The sequence below is a fragment of the Octopus sinensis genome, linkage group LG4, assembly GCF_006345805.1.
Source record: "Octopus sinensis linkage group LG4, ASM634580v1, whole genome shotgun sequence".
Lineage (NCBI taxonomy): Eukaryota > Metazoa > Mollusca > Cephalopoda > Octopoda > Octopodidae > Octopus > Octopus sinensis.
The window spans coordinates 129327749-129344730 of record NC_043000.1 but is presented as its reverse complement, the minus strand read 5'-3'; the positions used below and the strand labels follow the sequence as shown (position 1 = coordinate 129344730).

General features: G+C 37.3%; 1 protein-coding gene across 3 annotated transcripts in view; it reads left to right on the top strand.

Moving 5' to 3' along the window:
- LOC115210916 overlaps positions 1–7134 on the top strand; it is an 18795-nt gene extending 11661 nt beyond the window's left edge. For all 3 annotated transcript variants that reach the window (XM_029779696.2, XM_029779697.2, XM_029779698.2), the window contains exon 2: positions 5618–7134. In XM_029779696.2, coding sequence (XP_029635556.1) covers positions 5641–6780 — 1140 coding nt within the window. In that variant the 5' untranslated portion in view covers positions 5618–5640 and the 3' untranslated portion in view covers positions 6781–7134. The remainder of the gene's footprint in view (positions 1–5617) is intronic.
- Positions 7135–16982: the final 9848 nt, after the last annotated feature.

Genomic DNA, 16982 nt, shown 5'->3' with positions numbered 1-16982 from the left:
TCCAACCCATGCTAGAACGGAAAACGGACATTAAATAATAATGATGATGATGATACCTACGTACATCTCTTATTATAAAAGGCAGATTTTATCTGCCTCCCTTTGTCACTTATAGAAATCTACAATATAGGATTTCTTCAATTACAATTTACCTAGCATTTTTAAGAGTAGAATGCATCGGGTTATGCCAGGTCCAGTTTTTAAAATTTAAACTCCAATTAAGCAAAATTTACAGAAAACTCACATTCTGGTGTGTATGTCAAATGCTTTTCTTAGTCTGGTTTACAGCACACGCAAACGCACACACACAGTGTGCAACGAATAAAGTGAAACTAATTCACTGTGTGTTTGTTGACAGGTAGACAATAGAATGCGATGGCGATGGCGATGTAATATTTGTTTCTGTCTATCACGCTGATAGATACATGAGTAAAATGTATGGCAAGCTAAGAGATAAGAGTGAGTGAAAATGTTCTTGGAAGAGAGTAAATAGCGACAGAGTGATTTGAGGAAGACTAAACTGAAAGTATGAAACAGTGTTTATGTATAAACAGACGACACTTATATATAGTTATTAATAAATGTATGCATCCGTTTAACCCTTTCGTTACCAAACCGCCCGAATTTATCTATTCATATTTAAATGAGAATATCAGAGTAAATCTCTTTAGTACATTCGTGAAAACACGTATTATACTTCGTAAACACTTCAAATACAGTTTTGTACAAAAATCGAAGTGTAATTTTAATTCCGTGAATTATGGGAGATTTTTTTCTGAAATTTGTTTGTATTGTGTTTTCAAAATTTGTAATTCTGACAAAAAATGGATACGAATTTCATTATATCAAGCAGCGAGTCAGAATTCGAAGGATTTTCTACTGAAGACCTTCATAAATCTAACTCTATGACTGAAAAAAAAAAGCATCTTTATATAAGAGTGAAGTTGTGTGTCTGTCTCCTACGATTTAGATTCGTAACTACTCCCACATTTTGCGGTGCAGTTTAACCAAAAGCGGGTATCTTATAGTCGTGATTCATATCGAGCCCTTCTGGGTATTAGCGCGCGTCTACGATGAGTCTACAATTTAAAAAAAATTTACCATCATTTTTTTCCATTTTAATGCATTTTTTTCGCTTTTATATAAGGGAAGTAACTCTCTAAAAATATCTACGATGTGTCAACGATTTAAAAAAAAAATTTACCTTAATTTTTTTCAATTTTTAATGCATTTTTTTGCTATTTTTTGGCTATAACTCTCTAAAAATGCTTATATAGTTATTTCCCTTACAACCCGAGCAACGCCGGGCGATACTGCTAGTACATTATAAAGCTGAAGATCAGTGAAAAAGAGAACACCTACGCTGAACTATTGAGAAATCTGCAGTTACTCTATCCAGATTACAAGTTCAGGTTTATATCTGTAATTATTGGGGCTCTGGGATATGTAACACACTGCCTAAATACCAATCTTGAGAAATTAGTCTTCTCAAAACCAGAAAGGAGAAAGCTAATTCGAAGACTACAGATCCAGTCTATCACTGGAACTGTAAAAATCTGTAAAACTTTCCAGAAGTTTATCATTTAAATATATATGAGCAACTATATGCATGAGAATACATACATAAAGCAAAACATACAAATCTGCATACATACATACATACATACATACATACATACATACAAACAAACAAAAATACCCTGTTGTTGATGTTGAAATTCCAATGAAGGAGCCTTGGATCTAGGTTAGAAACCTATTCTTTCTCTATTGGCTAGAAATATTGAAATAAACTGAATAACGATAAACATATATACAGATATAAATAAATATATATATATATATATATATATATATATATATATAAACAAAGTGTGTTCAAAGAGTATCCAATTTTATTTTTTCCCACCAAAACTGATGCTTTATGGACAAAATCCTTTGGGTGAGACGTCATGCCACCCTTCCTGTGCATGCATGAAAATTTTTGCACCAATAGGCCATATCAGTTCCTAGCTGCTCCGTTTAAAGTACAGAGGTGTAGTGTGCATGCTCATCAGACTTTCATTTTCATGCAAGATGACTGACCTCATCGAACAGAGACCGTAAGCCTATGTCTCATCACCAGCAATGACAGTCTTCATGATGTCTCGGTTGTGGATTGCAGTCCATGGAACTAGCTCCTCCAAATTCACAAAGCAAGGGCCACATGGCTCACAGAGGGACATGCTTGTATGTATGGATGGCCACAATATTACTTAGCCTGAATGATTTCCATGTGAAGTTTCTTCTGCTGCTCTGTCTGTGCCTTGTGGATGAATTTCGCTGACACCCTCTGCATTCACAAATCCTCTGTTAAAATTTAATTCACTGTTTCTGTGCTTATTCTCACTTTCTGAGCAATTTTCTGATTTCTTACATGAATGGTCTTTCATAACTATTTGCTGAACCTTCTCAATCATCTCTTCCTTCTTGTTTGTGGATGGCATGCCTGAGCATGCCTTGCTCTCCACTGAGGTGTTGCCATGTTTGAAGCAGTTGTACCACTCCTTGATCTGAGTTCACCAAAGGCCTGCTGACTCTTCTGGATGGTATGAACTGGAGTATCATCAAATGTTTGGCAAAACTTGATGCAATATCTCTACTTAATGCATTTGGTAGGAATAAAAATCCAAAAAGTGTGCACCACATGGCCATACCCTAGGCATAGCAGCCTACCAGCATGAAAATTTTCCCACACATGCAGGAAGGGTTGTATAACCTCTCACCCAAAGGATTTTTCCCATGCAGCATTAATTTCAGTGGGAAAAAATAAAACTGAATACTTTTTGAAAGCACCTCATATACAACTTACCTCTCCATTTGCCTTGCCCAATCTTCTGTACTACTTCAACTTACATTAGTATGCCCTGTCACCCTTTCACCACCGTCTCTCTGTTTTCCAACTGGGGTAGCCCTATAACTCCTCTACAGCAAGACACATGTTTCTGTCCTATTATACATTAACCTCTCATTATTTGGCACAAGGCCACCTCCCTCAGTAGTACACACACCCTCAATTGAGGGATCTTGTCTTGCAAGTTATTTGGTGCCATGTAGAAAAAAAAGCACCCAGTACACTTTGTAATGTTGTTGGTATTAAGAAGGGCATCCATCCATAGAAACCACACCAAAACAAACAACAGCTCTCTGACTTTCCAGCTCTGAAAAAAACCCATCCAACCCATGCCAGTATGGAAAACAGATGTTAAATGGTGATGATGATGTTTTTTACATGATTACCAAAACAAGTACTTTTTACGTGGAACTAGCTCCTCCAAACTCACAAGGCAAGGGCCTCATGGCTCACAGAGGGACATGTTTGTATGTATGGATGGCCACAATTTTACTTAGCTTGAAGTGTCTTCTCAAGCACAGTGAATCACCAGAAGTCTCTCCCAATAATTGCATATTCATAGCAGCTAAAACTACATCCTAAAGACTTGCTCACCTTTTCAGGTCCAGCAAACACGTCAACCCTAAACAACTACTGCCACCACAAGGTCCATTCATTGTTGCAGTGAAAAGGCTAGGGTACCTCAATGATGCTGAGAGTCATGCCAGTGGAATGCAAGCTCCTGATAGGGCCCCAATACTGGAAAGGTCAAATAATGCAGACCTGAACAATATGGACCACCTGTTCCTAGGTAAAATGGGTTTCTGTAGGGCCAACACCCCTACTCAGGAAAAGAAAAGCAAAGTTACAGAAGCATCAATAAAAATTCAAAACCAACAAGACTTGTGAAAGGAAATGACAGCCCAGAGTCGAGAATAGTGGAGAAAAGTCATCCATGACATCTTCTCCATAGGAAGCAAATGGCTTACCTAAATAACTGCTGGCTCTTTTCAAAAGCCTTGACCACATGTTTGCTTATGAAGGCTAAAATCACAACAATAATAACAACTGCTTTGTAAAAATACATTTCCCTTTTTTTAATCTTTTTTTTCATTCAGGAATAGTTATCTAGTTCTACATCATATGTATTAGTGTACTAAGGTCTACATACTTTTGTTTAAAAATGTTTTTTTTTTTTTTTTTTTTTTTGCGATTTAAGAAACATTTGATGACTTCTGTTTCAAGCAGTTGAAATGACTGCCTGGACTCTCTCTTATTGGCTCAAGGGCCACTATGGCAGGTGTCAATGCCTCAAAAATAACCTGTCACCTTTCATTCTATAGTAAAATACTTTTGTCAGCATATTAGATATTTCTTACCTTCCCAGCTCTTTACTAATGTAAATTCTTGCTCTTTTTATATAACCAGTACATAATTTCAATAAAATATATTCTCAACCAATTATTTATCAATAAATATTGCTGGAAAGTGTGTCACAGAATTAAAATGTAGTTTGTCAACTTTAGAGCCAAAGCTTAGAAAACCAGATGTAAAAAAACAAAATAATGTATTTTAAGCAACACATTTTATTCACAAGTAGCTATTAAATTTCTCTCATATCACACCCAAATAGCTTTAAAAAATAAATAGACATATTGAATGGTGTTGCCCTTGATATACCATGTCTTCAGAGAGAGATTGTAAAGTCATGAACAGACTGTTTTTAATCATAGGTTTGTTTCTTTACCCAGGGCAGATGTGGGACTTAACAACCACAAAGGCCCCTAAATTTCCTCCTCTGCTTTGTTAGTCTACCTTTGATATATTCACAAATAGTTATATTCCAGTAATAATTAGGTCACCTAGTTAACAGAAACTGTTTAGTACTCTGAGTGGACCATACTAGTAATTTATAGACTTTGTTACATTAACGCTGCAACTATTAATGACACCTCAACATTTATGCCGTTAAAAGTTGTTGGCTATCCATCAACTAATGATCCCACTGTATCTTTTGTGACTATTGTTTGCACTTGATATAGATTATTAAAATATTTGTGCTTATCACAAGATCCAGTCCTTGTTGTAATATCGTGGCTTGTGTGTGACAGTGATCATAAGAGTTGTGCCAATGGAGTGCTGAGCAGAAGTCAAACAATTCCTGTGACCACATCACTCCTAACATCTGGCCACCTAACTCCCCAGACTGCAACCCCCTTGATTATTATGTTGAGTGAGAGACCAACAAAACTCCTTGTAACACCAAAGATGAACTGATGGCAAGGATTATGGCAGCATTCACCAACTTAAACGAGATCATCCAGAAGGGTTGCAGAAGATTCTGAAGTCATCCGGAGGCTGTGGTTGAAGCCAACGGCGATTTTGTTGAATAAATTTACTCTTTAGTATTTCAAGATATTTTCATATAATTTTGGTAAACATATCTGTTAAAATAGGATGTCTGTTATTTTCATTTTTGCATAATTTGAACGACAGTTTATTCACTGTACCCTGTATATACATCAAATATATGCACGATCTAGTATTTGTGAGTGACTATGTGTGGGTGAGTTTTCTGTAGTGACAGAAAACTACCATAGATAAGTATGCGTGCACATACATGCATATGCTCACATTCAAAATTCACAATGTGAAAAAATACCTTGTTAGTATTTAAAATATCATTTTTGGTTAATATGTTTTATAATATTTCTTTTCTCTACTTTTCTTTCTTATTGTATCTTACAGAACAACATACAAAATAATTTACAATGGCTGAAGAAAGCAGCAAGAAAGAAATTCCTGAAGTCAAGAAAGACCAAAATTTGAAGGTAACAGATGCCAAAGAACATGTTGATAAAGAAAACATACCTGCTGCAGCAGAAGGGAAGAACACTGAGAAAGAGAATCAACAGAAAGATACATCCAAGAAAACACCATGTAACTCTGGGAAACATGGAAGATTTTCTAATTGCAATCCAATGAAAGAGAAACAGATATCTGAAGAGAATCACCATTTTCCTGGATTTTTTGGTAGATACCAAAATGATTGTTGCCATCCTTACTATTTTAGAAGTGGCTGGAATACTTTTTCAGATCATTCCAATTGTTCATGCCATCAGAAGGACAATTCAAAAGACAAAGAAAGTAAAGATTCCAAGACTGAGAATCTAAATCAGAGCAAACATGAAGAATGTCATGCCGATTCTTCTTGCCACATGGGGAGGCATTTTGGGAATCATAATTTCTCCAACCATTCAGAGCATTTTGATCAGTTTAGAAGACCACACTTTTCAGATATTCCTCCTTCTTTCAATAGACCAGGTCATCATGGTTTTCCTGGTAGAGGCAATTCTTTTGAGGTACCCTGCTTTTATGGTGGACCAAATCACTTTATTAGCCCTGACTGTGAGGACATGCCAAATTACTTTGATAGACCATGTATGTATGGAGGTCCAGATCACTTCATGAATCCATGGCAATTTAATGCTCCATGGCAATCTCATAGAAGAGGTCCTTTTGACATCCCTTGTCATTATGGTGGACCAGATCACTTTGTAGATCCGAGATATTTCCAAAGACCAAATTATGAATACAACTGTCACCCATCTGAAAACAGCTTCTTTCAGATGCCAAGACAAACACATGATTCCTCCTATTCTCCCAAAGAATGGCATTTTGATAGTCATCGTCATTTTGGCAGACCAGAAAATTTTGGCCAGCATGGCCCTTTTCACCAAAGATTTGAAAAAAGCCAAGACAAAGCAGATTTTACATGGAATTCTAGATATGACAGACCACCATTTGATCATTTCTCACATCATCCAAGACATCCCTTTTTCCGTCGTTTTTCTAAACTGAATACTCCCATTGAAGATCGACCAATTTTCAAAGAATTTGATTTTTACTGAAATGAAACTTTAAAATTTTTGATTTCCAATATTTTATTTTTTCCATGTTTCTTAATATTTCACTAACAATTTAGAAAATACTATTTTGCTTCGAAGCTTTCAAACAGCAGTAACAGTTTCTTTTTCTTAATCCGTCTTTTCTGAGAAATTCATTCTGCTCAAAAACCATTTTCCTCTTGATCATTTCCATTTAGCAGGGAAAGCTTTAAACTCAGTGCTCAGACCATCATATGTGCATATGTACACAGTATAAATGTGTTCCCATCCACTTTTCATGCTTGCATAGGTTGGATGGAGTTTATCAAGGCAAACTTTCTACAGCCAGATGCCCTTCCTGTCACCAACTTTCACCTGTTTCCAATCAAAGTAATATTTCCCCATGAGCAGACATGTTTTCACAGAATATTGGAAATGAATAACACCACTTGTATAACAGTGGTACTTATTTACAATATATATATATATTGTTGTATTTGGAGATGGTCACACAGTTAACTCAAAGTATCTCAGAGCAAGTCATCTAAATTTAGCTGGTTTATTATAAATTCAAGCTAATAATCGATAGAGAGTCATGAGATTTGAATGCAAAACATGAATCATTGCTAAATACAACAGGGCATGGTCTACCAATGAGCTACCAATTGTGGTCAATCTACAGAAGAATTTATTATTATCAGCATCATCCTATCACTATTATAATTTTATAGTATATTATTAGATTGAGTTTTATAATTGAAATAAAGCATATTAATACGGATATTTACATTTAAGCACAAAAAATAAAGACATAAAGAATTTTAAAGTTTCTTTTTATGAAAATGTTATTTTTAATGTAATAACAGAATAAAAACAATAAAACAAAAATTTATATTTGTATCTGTCAATAATAATATTTTCTGACAGTTTTGTTGTAATACTTGGAACTAAAAATTTAATGAATAAAATTTAAAAGAAAAAAAAACTAAACAAACAATATGTAACACTTTCTTTATTTTAAAATTTGTTGAATATTTAACTGTATGTATCTATGCATCTGTAATATATGAGGCGCTGAAAAGTTCTTGGTTTTCGGTAAAAGAAAATACAGGAGAACCAGTTCATTATGATTTGATACAGCATATTCCCCTCTCAGATTCACACACTTGTTGCAGTGGTCCTTCTGTTTTTCTAAGCCCTGGAAAAGAAGTTGCATTCAACCAGGCCTTTCATGATACCCTTAAAGCCATGAACTTTCCAGCACCGCCTCATATAGGCACCGGCATGGCTGAGTGGTAAAGAAGCTTTCTTCTCAAACACAGTTCTTTGTTCAAAACCATCGTAAGGCACCTTGGATAAATGTCTTCTACTATAGCCCATGGATTTGGTAGATGGAAACTGAAAGAAGCTCATTGTATATGTATATATACATGTGTATTTATATCTGTATCTGTATGTATGTATGTATATATATATATATACACATACTTAACTTTTAGAACATGCTTCTTTATGAACTACTGACCAATTATATAATTATGTGCATGTGTGTGTGTATACATATATGTATACATGTATGTATGTATATATATATATATTCCATGGGGGCTATGGAATTGATTCACAAAATGAAGAGGGAACAAGGTTACTGGAGTTCTGTGAAGCAAATCAAATAACCTACTGATCTGCAACACCAACTTCAGTAAGCCAGCCAGCCATCTGATATCCTATCAGTCAGGTGACTGTACTAGCCAGATCGATTTCATTCTCACCACACAGCAGGATGCATGGTTGCTCTTAAATACAAAGATCCTCCCTGTTGAAGAATGTATCTCCCAGCACCGACTAATCGTTAGTGACTTTAGACTCCAGGCTAGAAGGATGCCAAGAAGCAGACCAATCTGGAAAAGAAGGATTTGGAAGCTTAATGACCCTTCATATGGTCAGAAATTTAGGGACATCCTAACTAAGAAATTTGATGAGTGAGAGGAGGAGCTACAGGCTTGTGACATAGAGGGCAACTGAGAATTCCTGTGGGATAGCTTACTGAGTACCACAGACCAAATCTGTGGCTGGTGCAAAGTCCCTTTCAGACATAGGGTAACATTGTGGTTGAACGATACTGTAGACAGGGCCATTAGAACAAAGAAACAGGCCTGGAAAGCATGGAAGAGTGAGGGTAGCAGGGAACTGTATCAGATAGCCAGAAGGGAAGCTATGAGACAGGTATATCTAGCCAAGGAAGAAGCAGAAAAGAAGTTTGCCTCTGTTCAGCGACATGCGGACCAAAGAACTGAAGTATTTCAGATTGCAAGACAGTGTGTGAGAGAAAATTGTGTTGTCATAGGAGAGAAATGTATCTGCATGGATGATGGTGCACTTGCTTTTAATGATTCTGCAAAGAATGGCTTGGTGATGCCAATATGAAAGGCTGCTGAATGTGGAGAATGAATGGGAGGAGGAGAGTCTGCCAAATGTTGACCCAATTGAGGCATCAGCTACCCAAATGAACTGTACCCTGATAGATATAAAGCAGTTATGGATATGAAAACAGGGAAGGCCCCTGGCTCATCAGGAATCACTGCTGAGATGCTTAAAATATCTGGCAGTGTGATTTATGGTCTAGTCACCCATATTGTAAGTCATAACCCAACTAATTAGGGAGAGAGTTAGTCTAGATGAGATGCAGTTTGGTTTTGTGCCAGGTAGAAGCAGCATTGATGCTATATTTCTGGTAAGGCAACTGCACAAGAAATACCTAATCAATGATAAACTTCTGTACTTGGCTTTTGTTCACTAGGAGAAAACCTTTGACTGGGTCCCCTGATAGACAAGTGGCTGGTGAGAGCTGTACAAGCCTTGTACAGGGGTGCTACCAGTAAGGTGAGGGTGGGCAATGAGTACAGCAAAGTATTCAGGGTACAAGAAGGGGTTCATCAAGGATCAGTCCTCAGCCCCCTCTTGTTCATCATAAGCCCCCAGGCAATAACAGGAATTTAAGACAGGCTACCCCTGGGAGCTCCTCTATGCTGATGACCTGGCCCTCATAGCAGAATCACTATCAGAACTAGAGAAGAAATTCCAGGAATGGAAGCAAGGCCTAGAGTCAAAGGGCCTTAGAGTTAACCAAGCAAAAACCAGAGTCTTAGTAAGTAGGACGGCAGACAAATCACAAATCCCTTCAGGTAGATGATCCTGCTCAATCTGTAGAAAAGGAATAAGTAAAATCTTCATAAGATTCACCCAGTGTAAGCTTTGGACATATAAAAGGTGCAGCAATATCAGAGGAAGGTTAATAGGGAAACTTGCTTGTGTATGTGGAAGAGGCACAGGTACAATTCACAATCATAAGCTCGACTCTCTAACCACTGAGCCATGTGCCTTCACTATATATATATATATAATATATATATATATATATATATATATATATATATATTATATATATATTATATATATATTATATATATATATATATATATATATATATATATACAGACACATACATAAATACACACACACACACTTATATATATACATAAACAATACAAACACACCAAAATTTCAATGCTGTTCAAGAATGCCATAATGTCTTAAAATCCGCAGAAAGATCTCAATGCTTTACACTTCAAGTGGAAGACAGTTGTCCTGTCGCCTTGATTACTATTGCCAATTGTTGTCTTTTCACAATGTGAAATTAACAGTTGTGCTCAAAGGAGTCCAATGGTATTGTCTCTATGTAACTGGTAAACTACTGAAAGTGGTCAAACATTCTAATACTTGAACAAGATAGGGGAGGAAGAAAAATGCAATCATTTATATCTGGAACATTTTGGAAGAGTTAAAACCAAATTTTGGCATTGCAATCTCAACAAAGTTCAATTGGAAAACTCACTTTTGTATTAAAACTAGATATTGCAATTATTTGTCTTAGGAAAAACAAAAATAAGACTGTTTAATATTTATGTTTAATATTACTATTTGTCAGGTTGTTGTTTGGTAGCTGGCATATAGAATCATTCATTATCATTCCTTTAACCCCAGTGAACCATAACAGTGGAGAAGTATTGCCAAGAAATTGATACAAAAGTACCAACAAGTGCAACTCTATTATGTTCCAGCATTGGTTAATTCAAAGGAGCCATTTCTTTTACATGACAACACCTAGGTACATACTCTTTTACTCTTTTTCTGGTTTCAGTCATTTGACTGCGGCCATGCTGGAGCACCACCTTTAATCGAGCAACTCGACCCCGGAACTTATTCTTTGTAAGCCCAGTACTTATTCTATCGGTCTCTTTTGCCGAACCGCTAAGTTACGGGGATGTAAACACACCAGCATCGGTTGTCAAGCGATGTTGGGGGGCACAAACACAGACACACAAACACACACGCACATATATATATATATATATATATATATACATATATACGATGGGCTTCTTTCAGTTTCCGTCTACCAAATCCACTCACAAGGCTTTGGTCGGCCCGAGGCTATAGTAGAAGACACTTGCCCAAGGTGCCACACATTGGGACTGAACCCGGAACCATGTGGTTGGTAAGCAAGCTACTTACCACACAGCCACTCCTGTGCCTTTTTTTTTTTTTTTTTCTACTTTTTTTTACTTTTTAACAATTTTGTCCCAAACAAGGCTCGAGGCCACTGTGTAACATAAGGGACTACAAAGAAGGTTAAGACGAGGCCTACAAAGTTGTCTGACAGAAAGCCTAAAGGAATGAATATTATAGAGCAGAGGAAAATGAAACAAAGTAACTACCATTCACTCAAGCATTTCAATATACTCCTGCAAGAGAAAGTCTTCAACAACCAAGTAGTAATGCAAAATGTCATAGAAGAAATCATCAGTTTCAGGACTTCAGAATGCTGTTATCAGTATAAATAGACTTCTTTCTTGTTGGAAAAAGCGTTTAGTTTATAATGGTTAGTATTGGGTTGTCCGGAAAGTTCATGCCGATTTATAGTAGCTTACATTTCGACTTATTTTAGAACATGGTTGAGTCCATAAAATAAGATTTGACTACACTTCCATTTAGAGCAAAGTTTTAGCTATCTTTTCATGGAAGAGGGTTTATGTTCCTATAACCTGTGTTAATTCTGTATCCCTTTAAAATGGAAGATAAGAAAGTTCATTTCTGGCACTTGATGCTTTGGGAACCAGACGAAAATTGCTGCAGCTCAGCTGGGATGTGTTACCCTACCCTCCATATTCACCAGATATTGCTCCTTCGGATTTCCACTTATTCAGGTCTCTGCAGAATAGTCTTAATGGTAAAAATTTCAATTCCTTGGACGACGTAAAAAGATACCCTGATGAATTCTTTGCCATGAAACCACCTCAATTCTGGGAAGAGGATATTTTCAAGTTAAAGGAAAGATGGGGACGCATTGTGCAACAAAATGGTTCATATTTGGTTTATTAAAAATGTAATGGTATGTATTTATTGACCTTTTTCTTTCCTTTAAAAATCGGCATCAACATTCCAGACAACCCAATATTTTAGTTAATAACTTTTCTTCAGAGAAATGTTTATATATTGCTAGAAATGCTATAAGTATTATTTTAATTAATAATATTTCTTCAGAGCTGAGCTGGCAGACACGTTAGCATGCTGGGCGAAATGCTGAGTGGTATTTCGTCTGCTGTTACGTTCTGAGTTCAAATTCCGCCGAGGTCGACTTTGCCTTTCATCCTTTCAGGGTTGATAAATTAATTCCTTAATTGGCTTAATCCCTTTGTCTGTCCTTGTTTGTCCCCTCTATGTTTAGCCCCTTGTAGGCAATAAAGAAATAATATTTCTTCAGAGCTGAGAGATATAACGCTTTAAAATAGATGGTTTAAAACTGCAGTTAATTTTGCTCTAACCTGATTGCTTATATTTTTGTCAGTCTGTGCTGATATTTTGGAAGTTAACACAGTTCAAGGTTATCTGTCATTTCAAGAGTGGATTTAACTAACTCCCCTACCTCTGGTTAATCTACATGTTTTCATTATAGCTGCACTGCCTTTTGCAAACACTCAAATCTCTGTTCATTTTCACAGATAGTATATTTCTGTTGTCAAGAACATACATACTCAACCTATTTTACACATGCACTACATACTTATGACAACAAGGGAATCTCTATGTTTTAAGTCTATCTGCTAAATGTAACAGTCAAATATCTTCTATGAATTATCAGCATTACACTGGCGTGGGAAATCAATATAAATGGGACAATAACTAGGTCTGAAATCAGCCTTCCATCTAATAAAATCTTATAAAATCATTGTAAAATTTATTAAGTTAATTTTCTCTAGATAAGAATTTTAAACATTTTCTTACATTATTATATAAATTTTTGTATGTATTAATAGCAATTGCTTTTTAACTAAAAAGAGAAGGGCAGTACCCACGATTCATTATTTTCAAAGGTCTTCAAGAACAGCAAGAGAAAAGAAATGAACCCCAAACCAAAGGCCTGGTCTAAATGTTTGTAAGAGTAAATTTTACAAAAGGCACCCAAAGCCTATATGGTGGTGTTAAATAGGGTGATGGATTAAGCCTAATATATACTCTTACTCTTTTACTTGTTTCAGTCATGTGACTGTGGCCATGCTGGAGCACCGCCTTTAGTCAATCAAATCGACCCCAGGACTTATTCTTTGGAAGCCTAGTACTTATTTTATCGGTTTCTTTTTTTGCCGAACCGCTAAGTTACAGGGACGTAAACACACCATCATAAGTTTTCAAGCGATGTTGGGGGGACAAACATAGACAAACACGCACACACACACACACACATATATATATATATACGATGGGCTTCTTTTCAGTTTCAGTCTACCTAACCGCTCACAAGGCTTTGGTCGGCCCGGGGCTATAGTAGAAGACACTTGCCCAAGGTGCCACGCAGTGGCGTGAACCCGGAACCATGTGGTTGATAAACAAGCTACTTACCACACAGCCACTCTTGCACCTATATATATATATATAATGAGTTTTCACACAGTTTCTGTCTAATAAATTCACCCACAAGGCATTGCTTGGCCGGGGGCTATAGAAAAAAAATTTGCTCAAGGAATCACACACATTAGGACTGTAAAGCGAGCTTCTAAATCACACACCCATGTCTGCACCAATAGGCAACCAGTTTTTTTTTTTTTTTTTTTTGTACACCACCACACTAGTTCTTGTATCAAAATACAATGCAACCAGTTCATGCTGTCAAGTGTTTTGTAATAGGAAAGGCATCCATTTATATAAATTGAAGGAAAACATGGAAGAGATATGGACTCCACAAGCTGCATATAAGGACAGTAATTCTAACATTAGGGTAGAGAAGGCTCTCTAATCATGGTCCCAGAGACCCTATTTTGTGTTGAGGACATAATAATATGCACCTAGTCCATGCTGTAAACTAGTTGTTGACAGGAAGGGCATCCAACTGTAAAATTCATGTCAAAAGAACATGACATACACAGCAAGGATGGCTATTTCTCTTTGCTTTTTTGCTGAGTGCATGAGAAGATGAAGGAATGTGACAAGTGGGAAGATGTTGTGAGACTTCTCTAACCCATGCTAGCATGGAAAATCAAATGTAAATTGATGATGATTGAATACATAGAAAGTATTATTAAAAACATAAATTTACTCTTTTCATGATCCAGAAAGATGAAAGAACAAAGCTTCACTATAGTTTCATTGGTGTTAAGTAAACCAAAATTCAATCTGTATTTTTGGATTGGGTACCAATCTATAAAAGGTAACACCACAGAAAATCTATCAACACTTTGCTGTCTCATCTCGTCCTCATCTTTTAACACCTGTCTTCCATGTTAGCATAGGCTGGATGGTTTAATACCATTTGACATGTCAAGCTCCAATGTCTGCTTTGGCATGACTTCTATGGCTGGATGTCCTTCCTAGTGTCAATCACTTTACATAGTATACTGGATGCTTTTTCATGGCACCAGCACTAGTGAGGTTGCCTAGTAGCTCTCAAGATAAAGATCTCCTTTGAGGGAGCAGGACTACAATAGAAAGAGAGATAGCTTTATGCTTGGTGATAAAAAGTTATTGTGTGAAAGAGGCAGGGGGAAAAAGTGAGAATAATCTGGGAGGAACTGAAAAAAAGGGATAAAGATAGTTGTGATGAGGTGTCAAGGTGGGGCCTGGAGAGAGAACATTATTATCCCATGATTTTTTCTTTTTTGTTGTTTTCAAAATGGTAGTTCTTTACTTTGTTTTAGCTATCACAAGAGAGGTCACTGCTTTGATAGAGAGGAGCTAGAAGGAAATTTAGCTGCTATTTCTAGCAAATCTTGTAACTGTGTAAAGGCTCTTTTAGTGCTTTGTGTTATAAATGAAGATGACTCTGATAAGCTATAGAATGAAGTATACACTTGATCACTCCACTGTGGTTATGGTACTAAGCCATAAAGTGGTGAGCTGGCAGAAACGTTAGCACGTCGGGTGAAATGCTTAGCGGTATTTCGTCTGCCGTTACGTTCTGAGTTCAAATTCTGCTGAGGTCAACTTTGCCTTTCAACCTTTCGGGGTCGATTAAATAAGTGCCAGTTATGCACTGGGGTCGATATAATCGACTTAATCCCTTTGTCTGTCCTTGTTTGTCCTCTCTGTGTTTAGCCCCTTGTAGGTAGTAAAGAAATAGGTACTAAGCCATAGTATCATGGTTTATTGTATTTCAAATCCTCTGTCAGACACAACTAACAGCTATGAAACCATGGTTACCATGTTTCAAACCTTCTTGACAAAACTGGTATGGTAGCTGTCTCTGATATTAAGAAAGAATAGTGTAGAGTGGTTATCTTTCAAATCCTTTTTTGTTGACAATATCTTAGTAATGCTGCCAAGCTAAAATCTGGGTCATCACTCTTGCACTCTACCCCAACACTTCAATGCAACTGTGCTGCCACCTATTCCCCCACCTGACCAATACCTACTTCTTCCACCTTCCTCCCAACTGATATTCATAACTGTCGCCACCCATGTGCACCTCCCATTGCATTCCTCTGTTTCCATCTGTCATTCTTCTTTCACACTTTTGTGAACTTTCTTTTATTCATTTAATTGGCCACAAGGGCCTTACAAAGAAAAGAAGCTGCGGGTTGGACACGGACATAATGAGATGGAATGGTTAACGATATGATAATAATGAGGGCGAGCTGGCAGAACCGTTAGCATGCCAGGTGAAATGCGTAGCCGTATTTCGTCTATTATTACGTTCTGAGTTCAAATTCCGCCGAGGTCGACTTTGCCTTTCATCCTTTCAGGGTCGATAAATTAAGTACCAGTTACGCACTGGAGTCGATGTACTCGACTTAATCCGTTTGTCTGTCCCCTCTTGTGGGTAATAAAGAAACAGATATGATAATAATGAGAGCAACATTTTGTGAACTTTCTTACCTACCCACTCACCCTGTCCAATTCTCTGTATCATTTATATTTACCTTCCTGTACCTTGATGGTATGCCCTGGCACATCTTCACCAACATCTTATCCTTTTCCCAACTATGGTGACTATGTATCTCCCCTATAGCAAGACACTTGTTACTGTCCCTCTATCATACTTCAACTTTGCAACACTTTGGCATAGAAACCACCTCCCTCAGTCTTAGACCATACTCACTTAACGAATCTTGTCTTGCGAGTTATTTGGTGACCACATTGGTGCTGGTGCCATGTAAAAAGTATCCAGTACTCTGTATGGATGAAAGCACTCCGTCGGTTACAACGATGAGGGTTCCGGTTGATCCGATCAACGGAACAGCCTGCTCGTGAAATTAACGCGTAAGTGGCTGAGCACTCCACAGACACGTGTACCCTTAACGTAGTTCTCGGGGATATTCAGCGTGACACAGAGAGTGACAAGGCCGGCCCTTTGAAATACAGGTATAACAGAAACAGGAAGTAAGAGTGAGAGAAAGTTGCGGTGAAAGAGTACAGCAGGGATCACCACCATCCCTGCCGGAGCCTCGTGGAGCTTTAGGTGTTTTCGCTCAATAAACACTCACAACGCCCGGTCTGGGAACCGAAACCACGATCCTACGACCGCGAGTCCGCTGCCCTAACCACTGGGCCATTGCGCCTCCACTTGTACTCTGTATAGTTGGTATTAGGAAGGGCATCAGGCTAAAGAAATCATGTCAAAGTAAACATTCGAGTTTGCTGCAGTCCTCTGGATCACCACTCTTGCTGAACCA